The sequence below is a fragment of the Ixodes scapularis genome, unplaced genomic scaffold, assembly GCF_016920785.2.
Source record: "Ixodes scapularis isolate PalLabHiFi unplaced genomic scaffold, ASM1692078v2 PGA_scaffold13__105_contigs__length_92229423, whole genome shotgun sequence".
Lineage (NCBI taxonomy): Eukaryota > Metazoa > Arthropoda > Arachnida > Ixodida > Ixodidae > Ixodes > Ixodes scapularis.
In genome coordinates, this window is record NW_024609839.1 from 60,384,502 (window position 1) to 60,408,538 (window position 24,037).

Below are 24,037 nucleotides of genomic sequence, written 5' to 3' on the forward strand. Positions count from 1 at the left end.
CTGAATCGGTTCTGGTTGCTTAATTGGTTTTGGCCGGTGAATGTTTTGGCTGCTGAACAGGCTCTGGCTGCTGAATCGGTTCTCTCCGCTGAATCAGTTCCCTCCCTAAATCTGTGCTTGCCGCTGAATGGGTGTTTGCCGCAGAGTCTGTTCTGGCTGCCGTATTAGTTCTGGCCGCCGCATCGGCTCTTGTCGCCGACTCGTTTCTCCCTCGCCGATTCTGCAGCCCACCCGAGCTGGCTCCGCTGACATCGCTGACGAGGCCGAGGAGCGCGCAGTGGCTGAACAAGGCGCAGAGCCAGGACGGGTTGGTCGACCGCAAAATCTCGACGTGCTCCGAACCCGCCGTTCCTTCCGAGTTGTCGGCGCATTCCAGCAACGCCGCCAGCCCTGCGACGGATCACGCGCCGACTCTCTTGACGGCGGAGGCGATCGTGCTTCCGCGGCCCCCGCTCACGTCGTCCGCTTCGATGGAGCGCCGCAAAAAGGCCGGAAACATCCTCGTGGCCGCACTGAAGGGCGGCTTTTCGGGAAGCGCCGGCGGCGGGCTCGACGAAGAGAACTCGACGGACTCTAACTCCACGGCAGACGACGACAGCCTCCGCGAGAAGAAGAAGAAGGCTTCCATCTTCCAGCCTCTCAAGAAAAAGAAGTCGAAGGCCATGTGACTCCTTTTCGTTTTCCCCTTCTCTCTTTCCCTTTACTACCATCTCTCTCTCTCTCTCTCTCTATCCGTCTCCGAGCGTTGCGACAAGGGCACCAAGTGTTCCTTGCGTCAGACTGCGAGAACTCTCTCGGTGACGGCCACGGCGACAGTACCCGGTTCCTCGGAGACCTTCGTTCCCCCGGTTTTGTTTTCGAAACGTGCCGGGGTTGTTGGCAGAACTTTGTTGTTTTTTTCTGTTTGTATGCGTGCCCCTGGATTACCTTTCCACGTCTCCACACCCAAGTTTCTTTTGTGTTTTTTTTTTTTTTTTTTGACACCGTATACAGGTCTGCAGTGATGGACACTAGATGTCGGGAGCGCTCGATGGAAGCTTGGAAGGTTCTTTTTTTTTTTTTTCCTCTAGGCTTCCTTTTACGCATTTTGTACAATTGCTTTATTGGGCCGGGAACGACGGGCAGAGGTGCACGATCAAGGAGAGAGAGCGATATTTTTGTAAGTTATACTTTGAGCACTGTGCGAGATCCTCCTAACCGATCTTTGTTGGCAACAATGCTTCAATGTCTGTACATTTTTCTTTTCTTTTTGTGTGGGTTATTTTTGCGAAGCACTTCTCGTGTTTGTAGCTTCCCGGCTAGTGGGAGTCCCGCAATTTACAAAACAGTTGGATCGTCTTTCCTGCAGATAAAGCCGTATACTTTGTTTAGCTTCGCTGGGAGGAGGGGGGAGGGGGGGGGCAACCGGTAATAAACAGGCCCGCCGACTAGTAGCATTTCGTTGCATTTTGGCTTGTCGAAAAAGCGTTGTCCGTCTCCGTGCAAGTTTCGTCACGTGTTGTCTGGTACCAGCATCTTTTTTTTTTTTTTTGTTACCTTTACATGTTTTTTACGTCTTGTGCCCAGTTTTGCGAAGGACTTACCCTATGCCAACCTGCTTGAGAACAATGCTTGCGAACTAGAACGGAAGAGCAAATCGATTCGGCGCGGCGGCGTAGGCCCGCGCAAATGCGTCGCTTGAAAGAAAGAAAAAAAAATGCAAATCTGTGATACCGGTAAGGAATCTCGCATGGGCGTCTCTCCACCGCCGCGCAGGCAATAAGAGTTGCACAGAACGTAGTTCGGAATAGCGTTTTTTTTTTCTTCGCGTGCGTCAAATGGCACGAATCGGTGAGTTTTCGTGTCTCCTTCGACGCGACAAACTTTCTTCAGAGTCTTCCCATTTGTTCGTGTTACTACGTTTTAGGTGTGGCATTATTGGTATCGTGGCAACGTATTTTTTCTTTCTGATCCTTTTTTTGGAATGAGTTGAAAGTATTCCTGAAGTCTGATCCTGTCCGCGTTACGTAGTGTGTTCCGACCTTTGGAAGGGACTGGGTAGGAGAGGAGAAAAACCGCTATGGTGGCACCTGATTTTAAAAACAACATTAAGTTCTTTACACAGTTTGAATGTTAGCATGTTGAGTAATAATAGTACTCTTGCTCCGACGGGATGTGCTACAGAGATATAAAATAAAAGCCTTCATTTTGTGGACTCTTGCGGTTTCCGGCCGCCTCATTTATAGTGTATTCATGCGACTGATCTTTACCTCCAGAGAAAACTGACTATATGTTAAAGGCTACAAAATCTGAGCGAGCATTCGCATGATGAAGTCGCGCGTAGTTGAGCCAGCAGTGTCTTCCTTTTCGTGAATATGTTTGCAACCTTCGGGGCGAATGTTGGAATTGAGCCGAAGCAGTTTTCAAATCGCTTCAGCAAAGCTATGTGGGGACTTCGGTCGTGAGTGCCTTACTATGACTCGCCACTTTGACGAGAGACGCATGGTAACTGATTTACAGCTGATCTTTGCAAGAGACGTGGTTACATGCAAACGTCCTCCAGAAGCAAAGAAGACTGGAGAATAATTTATTTCCGTCGACACAGTGCAGGGAAGTTGCAGAGAACTGCCAAAGAGGGATTTCGCTTAACGCGAAGAATGTCTGAAAACAAGTCATTCAAGCAGACGACACGGAAGACACTCCTTTCGTTGTGTCATTATACTGGCGGGATGCCGGGGCTCCCCATCCCTGCGCTGTGCAACCGATGGGAAAATCCGAATCCCCTGGCCTCGCGCCTAGAGCGAAGAGAAGGTTTTTTTTTTGTAGCGGCGACAACGGACAAGGTTGAAATCTCTGCAGTGTTGCCCGTAAAGCTATTGCTTTAAAAGGGCATGGAAACTAAATTTAAGCTGTTATTTCTTTGATTAGCTAGAAACTATGTGTCAGCCCCTTAAAAACACCAGTCTTCTGCTCGTAAACACACAAACTAATTTTAATACGATTATGATTTCTCAACACCACCTGGTAGTTCAGAGGCTGATGTAGTTATGACGTTGAATTAGTAACGCAAAACTATCGATAGTAAAAAAAAAAAACTATCAATAGTACCATCTATAGTTGACTATCGAAAAGTTATGGATAGTTGACTATCGATAGTCGACTATCGGAAAATTATAGTTAATCGACTATCGGAAACCTATCGATAGTACTGTCTACGGTGTATTATCGATAGTTTTGCGACATTAGTAGTTTGTGTCGCTCCCTCTTCTTTCTCCCGCTTTATTTTTTCAAATGGGACACCAACTAGCCCTAGCACTTACCGTCCCAATTTTGGTTCAGCTTTCAGTGACGACGAAGACGGGAGTTTGGGTGGAGAGGAGGAAGGAAGGCGAGCGGCGGTGCGGCAACTGTGTTCGCTCTAGTGGTGCAAAACTATCGATAGTACCATCGATAGTCACCAGAAATCTGACTATCGATAGTAAAAAAACTATTGATAGTCGACTATCGAAAAACGTGATTGTACTATCGATAGTTCGATAGCTTGGCATCACTATGTTGAATGCCTCCCGCCCCAGCACCACTCGGAAGTACAGCGCAAATGTATAAACAATTCTGGCTTGAATGGAATCGGGGAAGCTTCCATAGTGCTTCCGCAACGTGTATTTGACACCATCAAGATCGCCATTCTCAGCAGGCGACAGGTAGGAGCTTGATCTGGGGATGCGGGGACCTCTGCCAGACCAACCATACCACTCCCCCCCCCACACTTTTCAGATGTGCTGTGAATACCATGCTCAAATATGGCACCCAGTGAATACCTTATAAAGAGTATTCACTGGACGCCTTATTTTCACGGCTTTTTTTTATTTTGTTAACTAACCTGTTAAGGGCGATGTTTAGGGTGTATGCTCAGATTGAGCGCACATTAATAGCCTGCTAAGACCGGCAATCTTGATGGTGCGGAATGCATGTTGCAAGAGAACTGCGGAAGCTCACCGTTGGCACGCGCTCGGCAGCAGTGCACACAGCTATGGTCATAAGTGAATTCTCCCTATATGCATGGCTTCCAGGTGTTGCCGTTGCTGTGGTGCTGACGGTTATTTCTATTTCCTAGTTCCCTCGAGCTCCTACCCGCATCCTCAGATCGGGGATTGTATTCGTCATTCTTGTCCAGCTCGCTCGCACCTTTACATTTACTTGCATGATAATCATAAGCCGTCAGAACCTTTTCTTTTTTCCGTTTTATTATTGTTTTCTTTCTCCTCCCAGTCTCGGGGTTTATCATCACGTTTATAATACCGACATTGATTTTCTCTGGAATGTGGATCCTCACACTGGATTCACCAAAGTACCCTTATGGGCTCCCCGAGCTCCAAACTTCCCTGAACCGTCCCGAACGGCTGGTTCAAACACTTGGAACTGCTTACGACCGTGTGCCTTAAAACCTCTGAAGATCTGTTGGGACGATGGTGATGACGATGTTGCTGTGGCTATTTTTCTTTGAATCAGGAGGACTCTAACAGAGTTTGTGCCCAAGCCTGGGCGCGTAGGTATCTTAATGCTCCTTGAGATGGATCTTCTGCCACCAGTCCTCAAGTCTTCTTTTCGTGTCTGCAACAAACCTGTTTGTGTCGTTAAAGGCTACCTTCAGCCCCGTAGTTGGGAAGACTTCTGTGAATTGTCCGATTCCGCTGTGAGTGAAGCCCAACGCTTTAGCTAGTGCTAAGGGTTTCGAAAGTCGTGGGCCATTGCCCTGTGACCGGCACAGCTTGAGCCTCGCGCAGTCTAGTACAATGTGCTCCACCGCTTCCTTGTTTACCCCGCACACCCGACACATTGTTGACGTAACAATGGTGTCGAAACGATGCCTATAAGACGGCGTTCGGAGGGCCCTGGCACGTGCCTCGAAACAAGCGGCAACCCAGGCTTCCGAGGCGATGGTCGTTTGGGCGTCCTACACCCCCAAAGTAGACTTCGTTTGGGCGTCCTGGAGCCATTGTTGGTTCTCATAGTCTCAGATCCTCTTTCTAACTTCCGACGTCCACTCCGTCTCCGTCGATGCATCAGTAGGCTCCGAAAAAAAAGCCGTACTTCTGTTGAAGTTGATAGAGGCACTTCTGCCAGCGGGTCCGCAGACCGGTCAAGTTGATGTATATAAACAATCTCTTTGCCCAACCCCTGGGACACGCACCACTGCATTTGCAAATGTCAGTCCGGACACCATTACCGCTTTCCACAATTCCCGCGAAACAATGAACCTGTAGCAACTCCAGAGGCTCCGCTGAAGGGAGATGTTGGCTCCTCGTATGGCTGCTTGGCAGAGATGGGTGTGATGGCCTTGCAGGTAGTCTGTGTCGTTTGACATCGTGATGCCCAAGTACTTGTAGGAATTAAGAATTGGTACATCGCACCCCCCAAGGCGAAGGCTATCGAGAGTTGTCTCGAGGGAGCCTGAAAACACCACCGCCGCAGACTTGCTGGTGTTAAATTTTAAACCAGGTCCCATAGCCTCCTTGGAGCATATTTCAAGAAGTTTTTACAGTTCAAACACTGATCCTGCTGTCAGTACCACATCGTCCGCTTATGTCACTCCCGGTAGTACCCAGTCAACTCTATCCCCATGCTCCAGATGTGCTAGCGAAAAGCCCAGTCCTGATTGTATAAGTTGCTTCTCTAGAGTGGATACATATAGCATATACAATAGGGGAGAAAGCATGCAATCTTGGCGTAAGCCCCTCGTCACCGGCACCTCCTCAGAGTGAGCATCATTGAGGTGGGTCATAACCGTGTTGCCATGGTATTGGCGCGAGATGAGTGTTGTCCACTCCAGTGGCATGTTAAGCTGTCGTAGGCTAACAATAAGTTGAGCATGGGAAACACTATCGTAGGCCTTTGCAATGTCAAGGGAACAACATATTAGGCTCCTCTCCTCTTTCCATGCAACCTCAATGCTTGTGTTGGGGTAAAAAGATGGTTTTCTAATCGGCGTCCTTGTCGGAAGCCTCCTTGCATTTCTGTCAGCATACCCTCTTCTTCTGCCCATGAGGTCATGCACTTTTCCTTGATGTGGGCGAATGTCCTATACATTGTGCTTGTCACAGTCGGGGGTCTGTACTGTCGAAAGTACTGACGGTCACATCCTTTTTTAGGAATCGGGACGACCCTGCTACATTCCAGTTTCAAGGAATCTCTTCTGTCACAGATGCAATATCATTGAAAATTCCTGCGAGTTGATCCCTGGAATCTTTGCCCAGTGCTTTGAGCACACTTGCCGGAATGTTATCTAATCCCTAGGCAGTGTTGTTCTTAATATGCACTTCTGCACGTATAACTGACACCCTACCAATGGTTACATTATTGTAATCCAGTGCACAATCTGAGTCTTGTTTGGAGCAGAGATTTTGTAGTTGTCTCTCTCCTGGAGGCAAGAAAATTTCAATGAGATGGTCTGTAAGGCATTGCCCAAGTCTCTCTGTGGGCAGCCCTGTCTTCGTCCAGGATTGCTAGGCACTGGTCTCTTAGACTGAGTAATAAGCTTGAGGTTTGACATACACTGTTAGTGTGACGAGAGATCACACTAACGCCATCTATTGGGTAGCTGTGAAACAATTTGTTTCAGTATATTTTTTCTTCTTTACGGGCATGATTCTTTCTTGGCTCGGAAAACCTTTGACAATGTTATAGGCAATCACTTCTCATAGGTAGTATGCGCCCTTCTCACAATTCTGCAAAACTCTCGTTCTAGTGAAATTCAGTTCCAGGGTCACCTCATATATGGCGCCAGCTTGCCAGTCTGTTCTCTCGTCGCAAAAAATTGCAAGAGTTTAGTCCTAACCTGCGAAAGCGTATGACGGGCCTTTAGTGAAGCCTCTTTCTAGTTTAAATGCCGTCTTAGCAGATCTGAGTTATCTATCAATGCATGACTATGAATCAAGCACTCCCTAGTAGTATGTGCAATATTGTTTCACAAAGTGTGAGCTTCACAAGAGCTTTATTTCCTCGGTGCCAAGACGAGGAACATTCCTTGCGATCGAACACAGAGAACCGGTGCTTTAGAACAGCATCTTATGGAATGCCCCTCATTCAAAAAGAAAACACAAAGACTGTTTCTTTTTCCAGACCAAAACTGAACAGGTTATGCTATAGTATACGACAATTTATTCGGACCGACGACGACATGCACGGTGAACAAATATTATGGCTGATCTCCTTTTCTACACAACAGGACATTACCTGAACGGCAGTGTCGCCATCAAAAACAAGAAAAGATCTCAGCAGCACGAAAAATATATAAATTACACAAACAGGGTCAGGCTGCGTAAGCCAACCAAAAGGCCGGGCAGATAAATATATAAAAACAAAGAAGCAATGAGCAGGGGAACACGACTAGAATGGGGCCACCGTTAACTTGCATCATACTGCGACCGTCCATGCCAACCCTGTTGCCATCGGTCGCCGACGGGGTTAGGGTAGTAAAGGGGAGCTCTGGCAGGTGTTGTAGCTACCCAAACTTCTAAACACACTCTCAGAATGCCCGGGCTTTGGCCTTCCCGGCACGCCATCTTCTTGCGATCAGATGGGAGCAAGTTGCATCGCCCCTAATTCGGCTCGAATTACAATGTTCGACGTCACGTTTTCGGCGTTGCCAGTATGTCCCCTCACCCTCGAACTTTCAAATGACTTCGCAAAATCAAAATTATTGCGACGTGCAATTTACTAGGTCACGTGTGTCTGTTAATCTGTTGAACCAATTTGGAGCCTAATCGGCGAATGCCGAAATTTTGCCGGAGCTCCCCTTTAAATATGGCCCCTACGTAATTCTCGGTGACTGTGCCCACACACAAAATAAGCTGTCGTAGCAGAAATCCAAGATGTCGAAAAAGGACTGATGAAAGCTCACGATGGAATTTTGGCGCCGTAGAAGGAAAACAAAGAACAATGTCTGGCAGATCCCTAGGAAGTTATAAATAGGGCTCGATGTTTTTTGGTATGTGCCAATAAACACCAAAAACAGGCCCCAGAGTCGGTTTTATTGAAATCGGGGAAACCAAACAACCCCGAATTGAAACTGACCTTGAACGAGAGAAATCTAAACTTTACAGGAAGAGATCTTTATCTACAGCTCTATTTCGTGATGGCCCAGAACACTGCAACCGATTTTGAAGCTGGTACTTGAGAACCACACCCCCTCTCTCGTTCCCTTCTCTTACTGGTACCAGGATGTTTCCTCAAGTATCCGGGACAAGCGCATGTTCTCCAGAAATTGGGGAATTCTGTGCCCATTTCTCGTACTCACCAACACAAGTACTGACAAAAGTCAATCTTTTGTCCAACAGCTAAAATTGACAGCAAAAAAACACATAATTCATGGCAGAGAATAAATCCCGAAACTCCACCCCCCGACTTTTTTGAAAAGAAAAGAACACCAAAAACACGGAACCTTAGTTATAAAGTAAGCAAAAATTGTTTCCTTATAATTTTGTTTTTTAACCTTGACGTTTTCTTAAGCCTCACCATCCACTGCAAGCCCCTGCAGCGTGCCCCAAGCGCTCGCACATGGCACATGTTCTATCTGTCCGAATACTGTCTGTTACAGTTCGCACAAAAGGCCAAAAACATGCACAGTGTAGCATCCCGTCACAAAAAAGCAGACATTGTTGGAAAGGCCACCATGTGTTAAGGCACAACATCGCAAGAAAAAAGGCACAGTCGACTACAGTATAATGGAATGGAATGTGACTGTAGCTTTCAAGTGAGAGATCACTCTCTTGGCACAAAAGTTGAGACTGTTGTCAGCATAAATAAGACCGCTCAATCAAGGCACTGACAGTTTGCACCACCCACAACAGAAGCAGCAACTAATCCAGAAAGCGACGTTACAATGGTCTGCCAGTTACAGAGGTGGCAGGCCACATTTGATTAGTTTAGAACAGAGCCACAGTTGCCGACGAGCAGAAATTAAATTCGTATTGCATCACAATAAACGAGCCACATCCATTAACGGATGTAACGTCCACGCGCATCTTCAAATATGTGAGCTTGAGAGTGTGTTTTGCTATATCCATGTACATTTAGCAAACCTCGAGAAAAATACTTCCCAATCTTTTTGATCTCCAGCCACAACCCCCTAGTCAGCTCTCTTGTGACAAGACAGCTAATGAATTAATGAATTTTTCAAGCAGAAACTCCAGATTGAATAAACCAAGTTCTGGCAACCTGGTTCGAAGAACCCTTGTTCTAGAGCCACCAGCTAAAACTCATTTTTGACTGAGTGGAATGCAGACAAGTGGGACTCATTCTAGAGCACTAAAAGAGTAACAGAGTGAGAGGTGTTTGTCTCTTGCAAGCTGTCAAATAGCATCACCAAAGCCTGTACAGTCGAACCCGGATATATTGAATTCAAAGGGGATCGTAAAATAGTTTGATATATCAATATTTTGATATACAAAATATGTTAAAATAAGCTCGAGTTGAAACCTCCTGGCGTGTCTGCTAACACTAAAGGTCGCGACAAACGGGAGCTTCCCAAATGGAGCATTCAAGAGCCGCTAATCACAATAGAACATAGTTGGCACAGACCGCAAACACTGCCGTGCTTACACGTGCGCCTCGCTGGGACCTTCACACAGCATAAGCGACAAAACACAAAAATAATTTTTAAAAAAATTAAAAAGAAAAAAAAAAACGGAAAAACGAGACGCACAAAAAAAAAAAAAAAAAAAAAGGAAGGGGACACACTTCCTGGGAGGGTCAACTTTTAAACCCTTGGCTTAAAATTAATGAAATTAACAGGGTAGGCTAGTGGTCATGCTAGAGGGTGCATAATAACATTTCAGGTCTGTTGGTTAAATGGGGAGGAAATTGGAGCAGCTTCTATCAGCAACACACCTACATTGTTTAGTCAATCTATCGTCAGAAAACTCTCACAATATTCAAGATTTTTATTTACTAAATATGTAGAGAATGCCAGTGGGTGCAGCTATGAAAAGTTTTATTTTGTAAAAAGTCATTTATTTCTATAAATTTTCTCTTATGCTAAATTGGTCAACTTCTGGTTTTTGGCGTCTTCGACAAAATGTCAACATTTTTTATAAAAGGCAAAAGTGACAAAAAGATTTCATAGCCGCATTCCTTATGAAATTTCAGTCAGGAAAAGTGAAGAACGAGCCGTCCCTGTATTGCCATTATCAAACGATAGATTAACTAAAATGGATTTTATATCAAAAAGTGAAACGGAGAAAAATGTGTTCAAAGTGCTCCAACTTCTACCTTTTCTTTAGCTTCGGTGGACAGAAAATAATTGATAAAAAATTAACTATGCAGTGTAAACTAATTAAACTTTCTGGGAATACTCTCTAGACGTTGATGGATATAAATATGTCATTTTTCAAAATCAACTTTTTTTGCAGAATTTTGTTTTCTTTTGGGTAGTGTCCCCCCTTAAAGGGCCCATGAAACGATTTTTGGGTTGGGATAAATCATTTTAGATTGGGATTTTACTAATAGCACATCGTTCAGTGGACCAAAAGAAAAAAGGTAGAAAGTCAAAAGCCTGACTTTCAGTGCGAAAATTTGAAAACAGAGCGGACTATTTCGTACCTCCTCCCTTTCGCAACCTCTCTGCCTTTTCACTGTGATACATCCATGGTCCCAAAAGCGCGTTATCGGGTCCAAACTGACGTCACACGCAACCGGACCTCGCTTATTCCCTTCACCCCTAAGCTGACATTGTGGTGGAAGCTACGCGCTTGCCGAACCAATCAGCCGCCTCCCTTTCATCACCTGACTTCATTCTCTGCAGCCACATTTGCCACGCTCACGTGGCAAGTGTGGCTGGCCCAACGAGCACGTAGCTTCAACAGCACTGCCAGCTTCGGAATGAACGGGGTGGGGAAAGCAACTTTTGTCTGAATTTTGAGCGACGGGCTAATCTTCTAGGGGGAGAATGGATGTGTCCGGGATTACACAAACGAGAGTGCGAGCAAGAGGGGACTCCCCCTTTTCGTCTTCTTTAACTGTTTGTTGGAATGCGCGATTTATGAGTTGAGGAGGAAAGCGAAACAGGAAAAAGTTGGAAAAGCGTTTCATGACCCCTTTAAGCAAGCAACAAAAAAGAAAGCTCACTAAATTCAGGTAGCAAAAAAAAAAAAAAAAAAAAAAAAAAAAAAAAAAACGGGCAAAGCAATAACGGCAAAAGAAAAAGGTCAACAAAGATAAGGCGTTTAAAGTGCGACTGCACAACCGTTCCTGTCAACAAACGACTTGATGAAGACTTTTTTTTTTTTTTTTTTGCTCATTTTATTTTGGGGCTAAGGAGTCGTGCAGTATCAACAGTGTTCGGGGAAAGGGCGCAGGCCACCTTTTTCCACAACTGCGCTTTTTCCACAACTGCTCTTTCGTTGCATCTTACCGCGTGTATGCTGGCTTGGAGGTCTACCAGCCCCGCAACGCAAGCGATGTGTTCACCACCGGTGCAATAGGATTGTGGGCGGCCGGGCTTCGTTCGCTATTGGGCAGGAGATCGAACTATAGGGGGCGCTCTGACCCGTTTGTTCCCCCACACCTCGGTGTCTACTCAACAGAAGGCCTGTGCACATGCCCAAAGGCCTTATGGGCTTGTCCATGTCATCTTCTACAATAGAGCACGGGGCGCAGTGTAATGTAAAAAATACTAACAATCGACGAAGTGACGTTAAGTGCCGGATCTCCCCCGAAAGCAGTCGTCAGAGAATGCGAGCTTGACCCACTTGGGCTTTTGTGCTGAGCTGGGCACCGTGCATGCTGCTTGTTCATGCAGGCCGGAGTGGCAACAATAGAGCCCCTCCTTCCCCTCACCGCAGAATACGAACTCCAGCCGAACGCAGAGGCCGCGTTCGGTTATGTTGGCTGAGCGCTGAGTCATTGTATTTGTTGTCCCCATTATTCGTGCAGTTCTAAAGTTAACCGCTTGGGGCGTCACGGTCTGTCCTCCTCCCCAATATCAAGTGTCCCCGCCATGAGAGTTCGATGCAAAAAGACAATGCTCCTGTAGTGTTACATGTGATTTTCAAGGGGATGTTTGGACTGTTTGATATGAACAATAATTCGGAATACCAGAGTGTGATATAACCGGGCTCGACTGTACCTCATTATGTCCCTCAATTTGTCAGCTAGTAAGGCTCTGCTACCCACGACAATCAAGTGGTTTCGATGAAACCGTCGTCGCAGAGGTCTCATAATTGCACAACCATATCTGGTACCAGTTGCAAACAGACAGTAACAGTCATTCTAACGTTAGAAAACCAAAGCTTTACACTTGTCAAATAAAAGGACTTATTACGTAATACCATGTGTATGTCAAACTTTTAATAGTTATGGCCTTCTTATTTATTTTTAACTGTCCACATTCGCATTGTAGGTTCGAGATCACCGATTAGGTACAAAAACGTTTCCCCAGATGCCATTTTTTCTGGCCCGAGATCAACAGATTAGACAACACAGCATATCTATAAGCATGTACACATTGCACATTGATGAGCATTGCAGAAAAAAAAGACAATATGCTGCATTTTACTTAAGTAATGCACGCCGAAACAAAAAAAAATAATTTTTTTTCTTAATTTTTTAGACGAAAATGGAGATATCTTCAACTGTACAAGGTTGAAAAGTAGACCTAGGGGTTGCTAATACTACAGTAAACCATCAACAGGAACTCCAAAACATGCCTCATAAAATTGTAAATCCTCTATCAAACCAACTAATTTCTCCTGCAGGGCCCACGGATAGGCACAAAACTATAGAGCAATGGCTCATTGAGCATTTGTGCACAGTTTGCCCAAGGTTGTGCAGCATATATTCTCCAAACATCTAAAGAAATCTCTTCAAATATCTCGCTCTCAAAATGTTGTGCAAAACCATTTTCGGTGGTGACTAACTTGAGCTTTCCTAGCATAAATTATACAGACTTGGCAGTGTAAATCAGGGAGACACCCTGGCACTTTTTGAGCTAGTAGCTGTCGCACGGCATTTGCCCTTTCTACGCCTTTTACAAAGAGCCGACCACTGCCATAATGTTTATGAAACCAACTATGATTCAAGAAGACCGCTGTGTCACATGTAGGGTTTTCCAAACATGAAGCAAGTTCAGCTGCGTTTGCTTCACGAAATGTGGTTTGTCCGCTACATTTGTGACTGGGTGACTGCCATCGCAAAAGTCACTACCTTTGGTGAAGAGCTTTCAAGGCGAAACATGTGAAGGCACTTCTGTTCATTGGTTCACCTAGCTACTTCCAACAAGCCTCAATGTGGTATGCCCAAAGGTCCTGGAAGAACATATCCAATTGCAAATGACGTGTCGAGATCTCCAAGTGGCTGAAGAGTGCCTCACAAGAAGAAACACAGCCAATAAAATTACATTTACATATGCACAAGAAAAATGATAAATTGCACGTCTAGTGAGCACGTCATCTGCAAAAAAAAAAAAGCAAAATGAACAAGCACTGTCAACCACTCACTGCGGAGCTCAAAACTACTAAAATGTTTTCGTTTTAAGATCTCTCCAGTTGACCTTACAGATTACCTATTATACTCTTCACATCTACCCTTTTGCATTCGGGGTAGCGAAATCCCTTAAAAAATTTTGAATGTCAAGTTTTATAAAAAGCTAAAATCTATGGATGCTCGCAAACCAATGGGGGGCTGAAGTTCAAGGCCTGGGACCAGACCTAAAAGTGGCACCGGTGAAACGGTTCACATTCAAGCATCAGATGCAGGAAATTTCCAATTCGTACAGAGTCCGGGATGCCAGCATGTAGGCATTGAAAACACTTTGAATGCATCCAGCCAAGAACTATGGCACAACAGCGTCTCCCTCTTGCATCATAGTATGTCGTAGCATCCAACGACACTGTGGAATCTCAACCGCAATTTCCCATTTCCGTACCAGCGGACCGGTAAATGGGGTGTGAAGGTGGTCACCAACATCCAAATGCAGGTGCTCTGTTTCACTGCGAAATGGAATAGAGCGAACATCAAGCCTGACGAACAAATGGTACGCCACCATTTTGCCAGATCCCGACACCAAAAACCCGTTTTCAACCACTCCTGTGCCTATGACGACAGAAATGCACGATTCGCCACCTGTCGCGACGGGAAATTGCCCTAGTGTAAGCGAATTAGATGAGACGTTACCAGACGATGGGACACTAAAATGCTTGCATCACCTTCATGCATAAAGTACCGCTGTTTCTTTCAGACGTTCCTCGCACGATCGCCGACTTTCAGGTCCGGGGGCATTCGTGTCGGTCATGTTCACGGCGACCAAAACGACAGCAACAACCGGGACAACTCTGACTCACGATCGCTTGACAAAGCCTTATTTTCCTAAATGCTAAAAAAAAACAAAAAAACATCCCGGCAACTTCGTCGCCACCGTCGTTTCGGTCGCTCTCGACGCAACCAGCGCAACCGTCTGAACTGGGCTCAACATAGTAAATACATAAATCGCAAAAGACAGACAAAGGCACGAAGAAGACTGGACAGTTGTGAGTAGCGCTGCCCTGCCTTCTTCACGTCCTCTGCCGTCTTTTGCACTTTGTGTATTTAGTCCAGCTGAATGGCATTATAGTTTCCCCTCGTCTGTCGGCGATCTGCTCTGTGTAGTCCGTCCGTCTCACGCCTACAAAGACTCAGTCCGCCGCGACAGGTGCACGTTAGATCAATGCTTGGCAGAAGACAAAGCTTGCGTCCTTTCCCCCGCAGACGTCGTCGCTAGTGGATCACTGCAATGCCGGTCTAGCCACGAACGAGACACCAGTGCTCGGCGATGCTGAGACCGACGCGTCTGCGGCTTTACAGCGTCGTCTGCCGCTTGGGGCGGGTTGGAAGTCAACAAACGAAGACGTCATGCACAAGCCCTGTCTCCTAGGCGGCATTGGTCGGATTCACTCCTCACCCCCGACTCTACGCAAAACGTACAGGGTGCCGGCGTCGTCCACGGTCACAAAGGTGCCGAAGTCCGGCGAGACAAACAGAGACTCAGCCCCCGCGCTGCGCAGCCAGAACTTCTGGAGTGGCCTGTCGGATTCGGTGGTTCGCCCGTCCGCGTCGAGGCGCCACCAGCACACGGACTCCGAGAGGGATGCCAGCTGCCGGCCGTCGGGCGAAAACGCGAGGTCGCGAACGAACGACGAGTGGCAGCCTAGCCTTGCAACGCTGCCGTCATTGGGATGGTAGACCTTTGAGAAAGAGGGGCACCATAGAAATATGTCAATCACGGCGAAATTTGTTGGACCGTGGGTCCTCCAAAGTACCCTCCGGGGTTCTCCGAGCTCCCCAATTTCCTCGGCCGTCCCCGACGGTGTGCTTCTAGTTTAAGCACCATTTTAGAAGATTTAAGTCATTCATCAGTGCATAATTGTGTGACAGACACTTTTTTAGAATGTGCATTATTGTTCACAAGGATTGTGGGTTTCTGTACTACTCCACTGAATTAATGTCGAGTTTGGGAGGGGCTTTCCGGCCATCAGTAAAGGCAGGAAAGGGTTCTGCCTCTACCAATGATGGGCGTGGGATGTCTACTTCAGAACTCTCGGTCAAGGTAGAGGTCTCACGCCCATCAAAACAATTAGGATTTATTCGTACGAACGGCCGACCACCAAGCTGGTCCGCCCGAATCATCGCCCCTTCTCCTGGCTGAAGGCATCGCTCGCCTTACGGACACGAATTGGTAAGAGCTTGAAAAAAAGTAAAAGCCGTTTGTAACTCCCTGTTACGCCGAATTAGAGCGCAGCTCTAGAGGAGGAACAAGGAAGGGTACTGGGGGGGGGGGGGGGGGGGGGTCAAGTGACCTCGGATGGCAGGGGGGTCACGTGACGTCGGGGGGGGGTGTCACGTGACGATGCCGATGTCGTCATCAGTGACGATGACAATGCGGATACCGATGACGTCACTGATGACGTCGTCAGTGATGATGACGATGACGATGCGGATTCCGGTGAGGTCATCAGTGACATCACTGATGACGTCATCAGTGATGATGACAATGCAGATGCCGGTGACGTCATCAGTGACGTCATCAGTGGCAATGACGTCGACGGGGGGGGGGGGGGGGGGGGGAGGGGGTCACGTGACCTCGGGAGAGGGGGGGGGGGGGCTCGCACGGTGCATTATGGGACATTTCTCATAATGCACCGCGCGGTTACGCCGACGGCGACGCCGCTCAAGCCGGAAACGGGCCCCTAACAGTTGTGCTCTAAAACATGCAAGATCTTGACTTTTACGTTTGTGCAATGTGCGCGTTTTCCATCTGCTCCGCACAACCGAAAAAACAAAGGTAAAAAGAAAAGTGTGTTCGGGTATAGCTACGTGACTTCCAGCCAACTCTCTCCTCCTCTACATTTCTTCTTTTTCCCCACTTCAATTTCGGTATCGGTTTTGGCTTTATTAAAGACATATGTGATGCTGTAGCAAAATGTTGATTGGGTGGTCTTACAACACCACAACAAAGTGCCTAGCAAAAAAATGAAAAAAATATTGGGGTGGAGGGTTGTTTCTTTAAGTTTGAGTGTAACACGGCTGATAACAACATTTGGCCAAGGCAAGGATTCACTCTCAAAGCAGGGACGAAACTCACGTAAACCGTCCCATCATCCGTTCCGGCTGCGGCCAGAGGATGGTGCGCATCCGGACTGAAGCAGCAGCAACGAACGCAGGCCTCCAGTTCTTTCGTACGCTGCAGTTCTCCGGTCTCGCTGTCCCAGAGCTGGGAAAGAGTTTGTTGTAAACTTTGGTCGTACCCCGATCGTCAGCAACTTCGAGGGACCTCCACTAGATTGTCAATATCACAGAGACAATAAAATTTAAGCATAAATTGCTTAAAAAAAATAAGAGTTGCAGTATACGAGGTGTATCATATAAATAATGAGACGGTGGCAGGAGCGTGGATCATTTTTACAGTGCTACAGGTCATATAATTTGCAGGGTAAAATTTCGGCTGAAAAAAGAGGTTTACCTTAGATAGTCCGCTGAGTCGACACATGAAAAAAAGTAAGCGTAACACGTGTCCTAACACGTTACACTTACTTGTTACGCTTACATGTTATGCTAACGTAACACGTAACAACCTGTCCTAGTCTTTTGAGCAATTAGCGATGGTGCGCGACCAAAAGCGTCGCTGCGGTCAGCTTTCCACGATTGGCCAAACCATGGGCATATGAGCATTGTCAGATTCTCAACTTTGACGGTGTTAGTTTCGGATTGCGATGGCTCCTAGCTTCCACTGTGCCTTTTAAACACACCACCAAACTCGTTGTAGCACCTGATGGTAAGTAGCCAGGATAACAACTGACGACGTCACGGCGAGGCGAATCCCGGTCATGACGTCACGGATGGAAACCATAAGAGGGCGCCACCGAAACGTCTCGGTGCTAATAATTTTGCAGTGCACGTCGGGCGTAATGCGGGTTTGTTTCTGACGACGGAGGCTAAGGGACTCACGCAGAGATTCTTGTCGCTCGATCCGGAGAGGAGATGCCGTCCATCCGGGGACACGTCGCAGGACGAGATGCGGTGTCCTCCATGTGCCACGATGCAGAACAGCAGTGCCTTTATCCCGACCAGGTTCCAAACCTGGCAACCCAAAAAAACCGTAAACATGAGTTTACGCAAAATTTTGATGGTCATCGATTTGCCTCAAAATTGGTTCAACGTATTAATGGACGCATCTGAACTAGTGACCCAAATTACAGGCTCTGCTGGCATCGCTGAAAATGTGATGCTGGAAGTTGTAATATGGGGCGGTATGGGGGCATTACAGCCTGCTCCCGACGAGTTACAAGAAGTGTGACGGTGTGAAACACCGTCACACTTCTTGTAACTCGTTTCCCATAGGGCTTAATGCCCTGTGGGAAAAGTTTCCCATAGGGCTTAATGCTTATATGAACTCGAAATAATGAAGAAAATTGACCCTCATAACTACGTTGAACAAAATATTCCCGAAAAGCATTTGCGAAAAGAAGGTTATTTTACATTTATTTCGCCCAGAATGAATCAAAGCTTGCCGTTCGCGTGCCAGTGGTAGAATCAAGGCACCGGAGGTACCCTACAAAACGAAACTGCACAAAACACAGATTCTCCGCATGGCCTTGAATCAATTCACCTACACTAGATGGTGCTAGTGGCGGTGGTTGCTTCGTGTCGTGTGCGACAGATGGCACCGATAGCCTCCGTCTCGCCACTCTTCGTTAGTTTGTTAGGATTTTTGTTTTCTTTCGCTGCTTGTCTCTCCCCGTGACCGGTTCTCTCTGCGCACGATATCTGTTCCACTATGTCCTGCATTGCTGAGAAATGGAGCCCCCCAAGAAGAAAAGAAAAGTGCTGATCCTGAAGAGAAAGCGAATATCATTCGTGCGAGTGGATGGAAGAAATGTGAAGTTGCCGCGAAGCACGGCATCCCAGCCAGCACGCTTTCGAGAATCTTGAAATCGAAGGACGCCATCGTTAGTGCCACAACCGCCACAACGTTGAGTGCCACTTTGTCCGGGGAACCGTCCAAGAAGGAAATCCTGAAGGCCACCCCACATGAAAAATTGGAAGAAGCGCTCTTCACCTGATTCATGGATATGCGAACCAAAAACATTCTACCCACCCGTGACGTGGTGCAGCAGAAAGCGCACGGCTTCGCGTGTTTGCTTGGATATGACAAGTGCCAGGCAAGCCGCGGCTGGCTGTCGCGGTTTCAAGAACGCTACGGCATTGTAGGGAAAGTGTTGAGCGGAGAGTTAGCCAGTGTTAACAAAGTCGGAGCTGATGACTGGTTGTCAGAGAACATGCCGGACATTCTTGTAAGTTAAGCCCCCAAGGATGTGTACAATGCCAACGGAAGCGCGCTGTTCTACAAGATGCTACCAAAAAAGGCGCTCATAAAAAGGGGAGCCTTGCCACGGCGGGAAACAGAGTGAGCAGAGGCTTATTATCCTGCTGTGTTAACATGGATGGGAGCGACAAGCACGTCCCGCTTATCATTGGGAAAAGCGAGAAGCCACAGTGCTTTAAAGGGGCCCTGCAATCATATTTAAACGTTTACCTTTTTTGCGGTTTCCACGTCTATTAGGGTTGGGGCAAGCCAGCGGGCACGGAGAGAGTAACTAAATATCAGTGCGTCATATTTTAACCGGACGACGCGGAAACCTCCTCCACCGACGAGGGCGACCCGCGGTACCGAAAGCGCGCAAAATGTGACGTCTTTGGTCCTGGGCTTACTACTGGTCAGAGCCGCTAAGAGCTTTTTTTTAGTCGAGATACAAAATATAAGTGTCGGGAACCGTTTCAATTATGTATGAAAGTAGTTTTTGTTCACTATTTTAGATTGGAAAAGAAACAAATGCAGTTTAGAAAGTACAGAAACGAGAAATGACCCGTCGACATACCTGCCACCAAGCGGCGGAAAAAAACGGCGCATACTAGAAAAGGCTAGTGGGATGAGGCTACGACAAACGAGGAGCGCAGAAAGGTCTTGGATGTACGCGGCGGCGCTGTGGTCGTATACCGGCTCAAGAATCCGACCGGTTCCGAGCGTTCCGAAGGCCTTCGGCGCGGGCCCTGCTGGCGATTTGGCCATTTAGCGGTGCGTCAGCGCGAAGTGGCTCCCGTTCTGAACTGATCTTTACCCCGTGTTTGCTGTCGTTTGTGGCCAATGAAATGTTATGCCGAATTAGTGTTTAGTCGCGCTGCAAATGAAATATGAGCTGCCTTGGCCGCCCGCTTCATACAGCCTATCCAACACGTGCTTTAGTGGCACTCTCTCGAGCCGTCGACACGGAGTGCGGCAGCTGAGTGCGCTCGATGAGCTCACTACTCCTTCTTTAGTTCACGGCCACTCAAGGCAGGACCTAAGACGTCATGAAGGAGGTTATTTTTTGCTTGTTTTTGTAATTCTAATTTGCCTATAACTTTTAAAATAAAGCGAAATTTGAGAAAAGAGAAGTTGGATTAGGTTACTACGTTCAGTACGCTCAGGTTCAGTGCAAATTAAAAACCAGTCAAAAAGTCATTGCAGGGCCCCTTTAAGGGGGCCAAGAAACTTTCTGCACAGTATGTCTGGAACACTAAAGCCTGGATGAGTCGTGAAATTTTCTCCAAGTGGCTCACGGAGTTTGATGACGACACGCGCCAGCAGAAAAAGAAGGTGTGCCTTTTTGTTAGATAACTGCACTGCGCATCACATCCCCGAGCTTCAGTTGAAGAATGTGCAGCTGCGCTACTTCCCCCCCCCGTCCTTTAACCCCTGGGCCAGAGAATTATCAATAGCGTCAAGTGCGCATACAGGAGGCGTGTGATTGACAAGCTACTGATTAAGATGGTGGCAGCAGCGTGGAAAGTAACCGGGACCTTGATCATCATAAACTGCTACAAGCATGCTGGTTTTGTGACGTCCGCTGCTGAGGCTGTGTCGGGCTCTGCAATCCCTCAAGACGATCAGGAAGAGGCCACGCCCAGTTCCTCGTAAGAGCTTCGCTGACTAGACAAGGTGGCGGAAGGTGTGAGCTTCACCGACTATGTGCGTGCTGACGCCGACGCGGACATTGACACGACAGAGGTGTTAGATGATGATGAGATCGTGCAGCTGGTCTCAGGTGCACGAAAAGAGTCGGAAGTCGCTGACAATCCGGAAACTGCCGAAGCGCCCGTGCTCGCTCCAATTCAGGTAATGGATGCTATCGACCTGCTGAGGCTCACAAAGGAACAGAGGACGCGTTGAATTTGCTCGCGAGCTACGAGAATTCCATACCCCCACTCCTAACAAAGTGCACGCAGGCAAAGCTAACAAGCTTCTTCGCTAAAAAATAGATCTTCCCGGAGCTCCGAGGTTTTCTTGTTTTCCTTTTAGCATGCACAACTAGTGTGACCCCTATGCGGACTTTCCTGTGCACTGTTGAAAATTTTAGTGCGAGGACACATAAAATTTATACCTTTGCAGTACTTACGATGCCGCTGCGTTAAGACTTTGTATTTACTGAACGAAACGTCCAAAAAATGATTTCTCGATTTTTTGAAGTTTCGAATTTAACGAAGTAATTCACGGCTCCCCCGTTAGATCAAATTTTGACTGTACTTAAAAAAATTTTTTTTGGGGAGTTCATTTTTTTTTTTTTTCTTTTTAGGAGCGATTTCAAAACACATTTACATTTCAGGTTGATCGACTGAAATATCAGAATCGTTCCAACTCAAAAGCTGCCTTGCAACATAAATATTGCACTATTTTTTTTAATTTATTTTTATGATGCTTCATTTTATTTAAGGGGATACACCCCCTGGGAGGGTCAGCTTTTGAACCCTTGGCTTTAAATTAATGAAATTTACAGAGTGGGCTGGTGGTTATGCTAGAGGGTGCATAACAAAATTTCAGGTCTGTCGGTTAAGTGGAAAGAAATTAGGGCAGCTTCTATCAGCAACACCCCTACATTGTTTAGTTAATCTATCGTCGGAAAACTATCAAAATATTCAAGATTTTTATTCGCTAGATATGTAGCAGAATGCCTAGGAGGTGCACCTATGGAAAGTTTTTTGTAAAAAGTCATTGATTTCTATCAATTTTCTCTTCTGCAAAATAAGTCAACGTTTTGGTCATCTGTGTCTCCCCGACAAAATGTCAACACTTTTTATAAAAGACATCTGTAGAGTGACAAACTCCATAGGCGCATTCCTTATTAAATTTCAGTCAGGAAAAGTGAAGAACGACCCTTCCCTTTATTGCCATTATCAAACGATAGATTGACTAAAATGGAATTTATACCAAAAAGTGGAACAGAGAAAAATGTGTTCAAAGTGCTCCAAACCCTACCTTTTCTTTAGCTTTGGTGGACAGAAAATAATTTATAAAAAAATTAACCATGCAGTGTAAACTAGAGAAAATTTCTGGGAATACTCCCTGGATGTAGATGGATGTAAATATGTAATTTTTCAAAATCAATGCTTTTTGCAGAAATTTTTTTCTCTCTGGGTAGCCCCTCAATTATTCTACAAAAACCTCTTTGAAGTTTAGCATCCCTTTGAGGCAAATTGCGTACGGTACTACACAAAACCTCTGACGTCGCTGACACCTCATCGTTCCCCTCTCTTCATTATCGAAGTCCTTGGAAGCGATGGACTGACGAACTGACACGAGGTCAGTCCAAAAATGAAACTCATGTGCTCACGCAAATTTCGCCGCTCTCCGTCCAGGAAAGCAACTTGCGGGCGTCGTCGAAGAGGCGGCAAGAGACGACCGCACCAAGAGGATCCCCGAGGGCTGTCGAACTTCCGTCCGCTTCCCACACCTGGTTGGAGTCGCGGGGAGACGTGAAGCATGAATGTGCTTGCAAAACCCCTACGCTGAAACAACTCGAATGCAATCTTTGTCTATAAAGAAAAATCGACGTGCACACCACATTACCTCTTCCTGGGAATGTCAACTTTAAATCGATTACCCAATCAAGTTGAAATTCGCAGGTGGTGTTTGTAGCCATATAGTAGGACGGCATGCAAAGTTTCAGTCCTGTGAATCATTTTTATGAGGTATTACTATACCCCCAGAACGAAGTAAAGCATCTCTTGGCATGGGATCTGCTCAATGAACCTATCGTTAAGGAATGGTGTTGATAATCAGATAGTTTTCTGGTGCAATGCATACTGGAATACGTGTTGCCGGTTACTATAAAAACGTTTGCTACACAATATGCATTTTTTAGCAAAAAAAAAAAATGCTCTTACATTTACTAAGTTTTGCAAATTACAATTTTTTTATAATAAAGAAACATGAAAAAGCAAAAATTAAGTTCATAGCAACCGGCTTCATAGAACTTCGATGTAATAAGCTGCAAAAATGAAGTCCTTCGATAGGTTTATTAAGCGAAATTTATGCTAAAAAGCGGAACGGAGAAAAACACGTTCCAAGGGGCTCGAACCTCTGCCTTGTGGCATTTTTCAAAATCAACTTTTTTTTCTGAAGAATTTTTTGTTTTGTTTTTAGGTTTGTTCACGCACTTGTGATTGCTTACAACATCTTGTGATATCTTCAAGGAGAGAACAAGCTGGCATCATCTATGAGGCGGTCCTGGAACTGCATTTCACTAGAGCGAAGGTTTAGCAGTTTTTGCGAGATCAAATATATGTATCATCAACCAGAAACAGTTTTTTAAAGCAGCGCCAAAAGAGTTTTGAGCCAATAGCACAAGAATGATGCACAAAAACAAGAGGAAATATACGAAAATCGCTAGCTTTCCCCGACTACCCCATAGATGGCGTCGGTATGCCGGCTTATCGTAAGAGATCCCAAGCAAGACTCGCACGTACTGGACGTGCATATACACTACCAAACACCCGAACACAGGAAACAAATCTTCAACTCGCCGAATGCCTTCGTGCGAGCAGCGAGTCTTCTCCTGTACATTTAACTTTCCTCTCTATGTCTTTCTCTTTGCCCTCTTTATCCCACCACCCCTCCCCAAGCCGCCGTTTCAGATGACCACAGTTCGAGCAACTCGGCGACTCATTTCAATCCCATGTAAAAAGAAAAAAAAAAAAATGACCGCATCTCCACGTGGTGAATGATGTTGATTGGGGCGAAGCTCTGGTAGTGCTGATGATACTGATTTTATTGTTCATAGGTAGTGCTGATTTGTTTTTATTGCTCATAGGTAGTGCTGAGTTCTGGGCTGTGTTTCGACTTCATTATTACTGCTTTATGGTCGGTGAAATGCAGAGCCAGTGGTTCTTCTAGTGGATCAGCTTGGATCCGCTACAAGCCGTGGGAACGCATCTCCACCGCTTAAAGACCGACCAACGAAACCATTTTCCGCAAGGTAGGAAAATGCCCCTCGCACCCTCTTCTTTTCACCCTCTCCCAAAAATCACGTGACGGCAGGGGCTTCTTTTGTGTCGGCTTTTTCTGTAGGGATAATCTTTTAAAAACCGCAAAATGAGCCGCTAGCTGCGAGCGCCACAACTACCTTGAGACGTCCAGGTGTCTTCCCTCGTTGACGCGAGTACGCTCAATCCGCGAGATTGAGGAAGCCAGCGCGGCCGAACGCTTTTCCCCATG

General features: G+C 46.4%; 2 protein-coding genes across 3 annotated transcripts in view; one reads left to right on the plus strand and one right to left on the minus strand.

Annotated features, from left to right (window-relative positions):
• The window catches only part of LOC8027242 (stromal interaction molecule homolog), a 41,897-nt gene extending 39,703 nt beyond the window's left edge, over positions 1-2,194 (plus strand). The window contains exon 13 of the mRNA XM_029983439.3: positions 227-2,194. Within this exon, the coding sequence (XP_029839299.2) occupies positions 227-668 (442 nt within the window). The 3' untranslated portion in view covers positions 669-2,194. The remainder of the gene's footprint in view (positions 1-226) is intronic.
• Positions 2,195-11,929: 9,735 nt separating this feature from the next.
• LOC115323057 (apoptotic protease-activating factor 1) overlaps positions 11,930-24,037 on the minus strand; it is a 52,954-nt gene continuing 40,846 nt past the window's right edge. For both annotated transcript variants that reach the window (XM_029983441.3, XM_029983442.3), the window contains 4 exons: positions 22,155-22,274; positions 17,455-17,586; positions 16,592-16,720; positions 11,930-15,194 (listed from right to left, as the gene is read on the minus strand). In XM_029983441.3, coding sequence (XP_029839301.2) covers positions 14,901-15,194; positions 16,592-16,720; positions 17,455-17,586; positions 22,155-22,274 — 675 coding nt within the window. In that variant the 3' untranslated portion in view covers positions 11,930-14,900. The remainder of the gene's footprint in view (positions 15,195-16,591; positions 16,721-17,454; positions 17,587-22,154; positions 22,275-24,037) is intronic.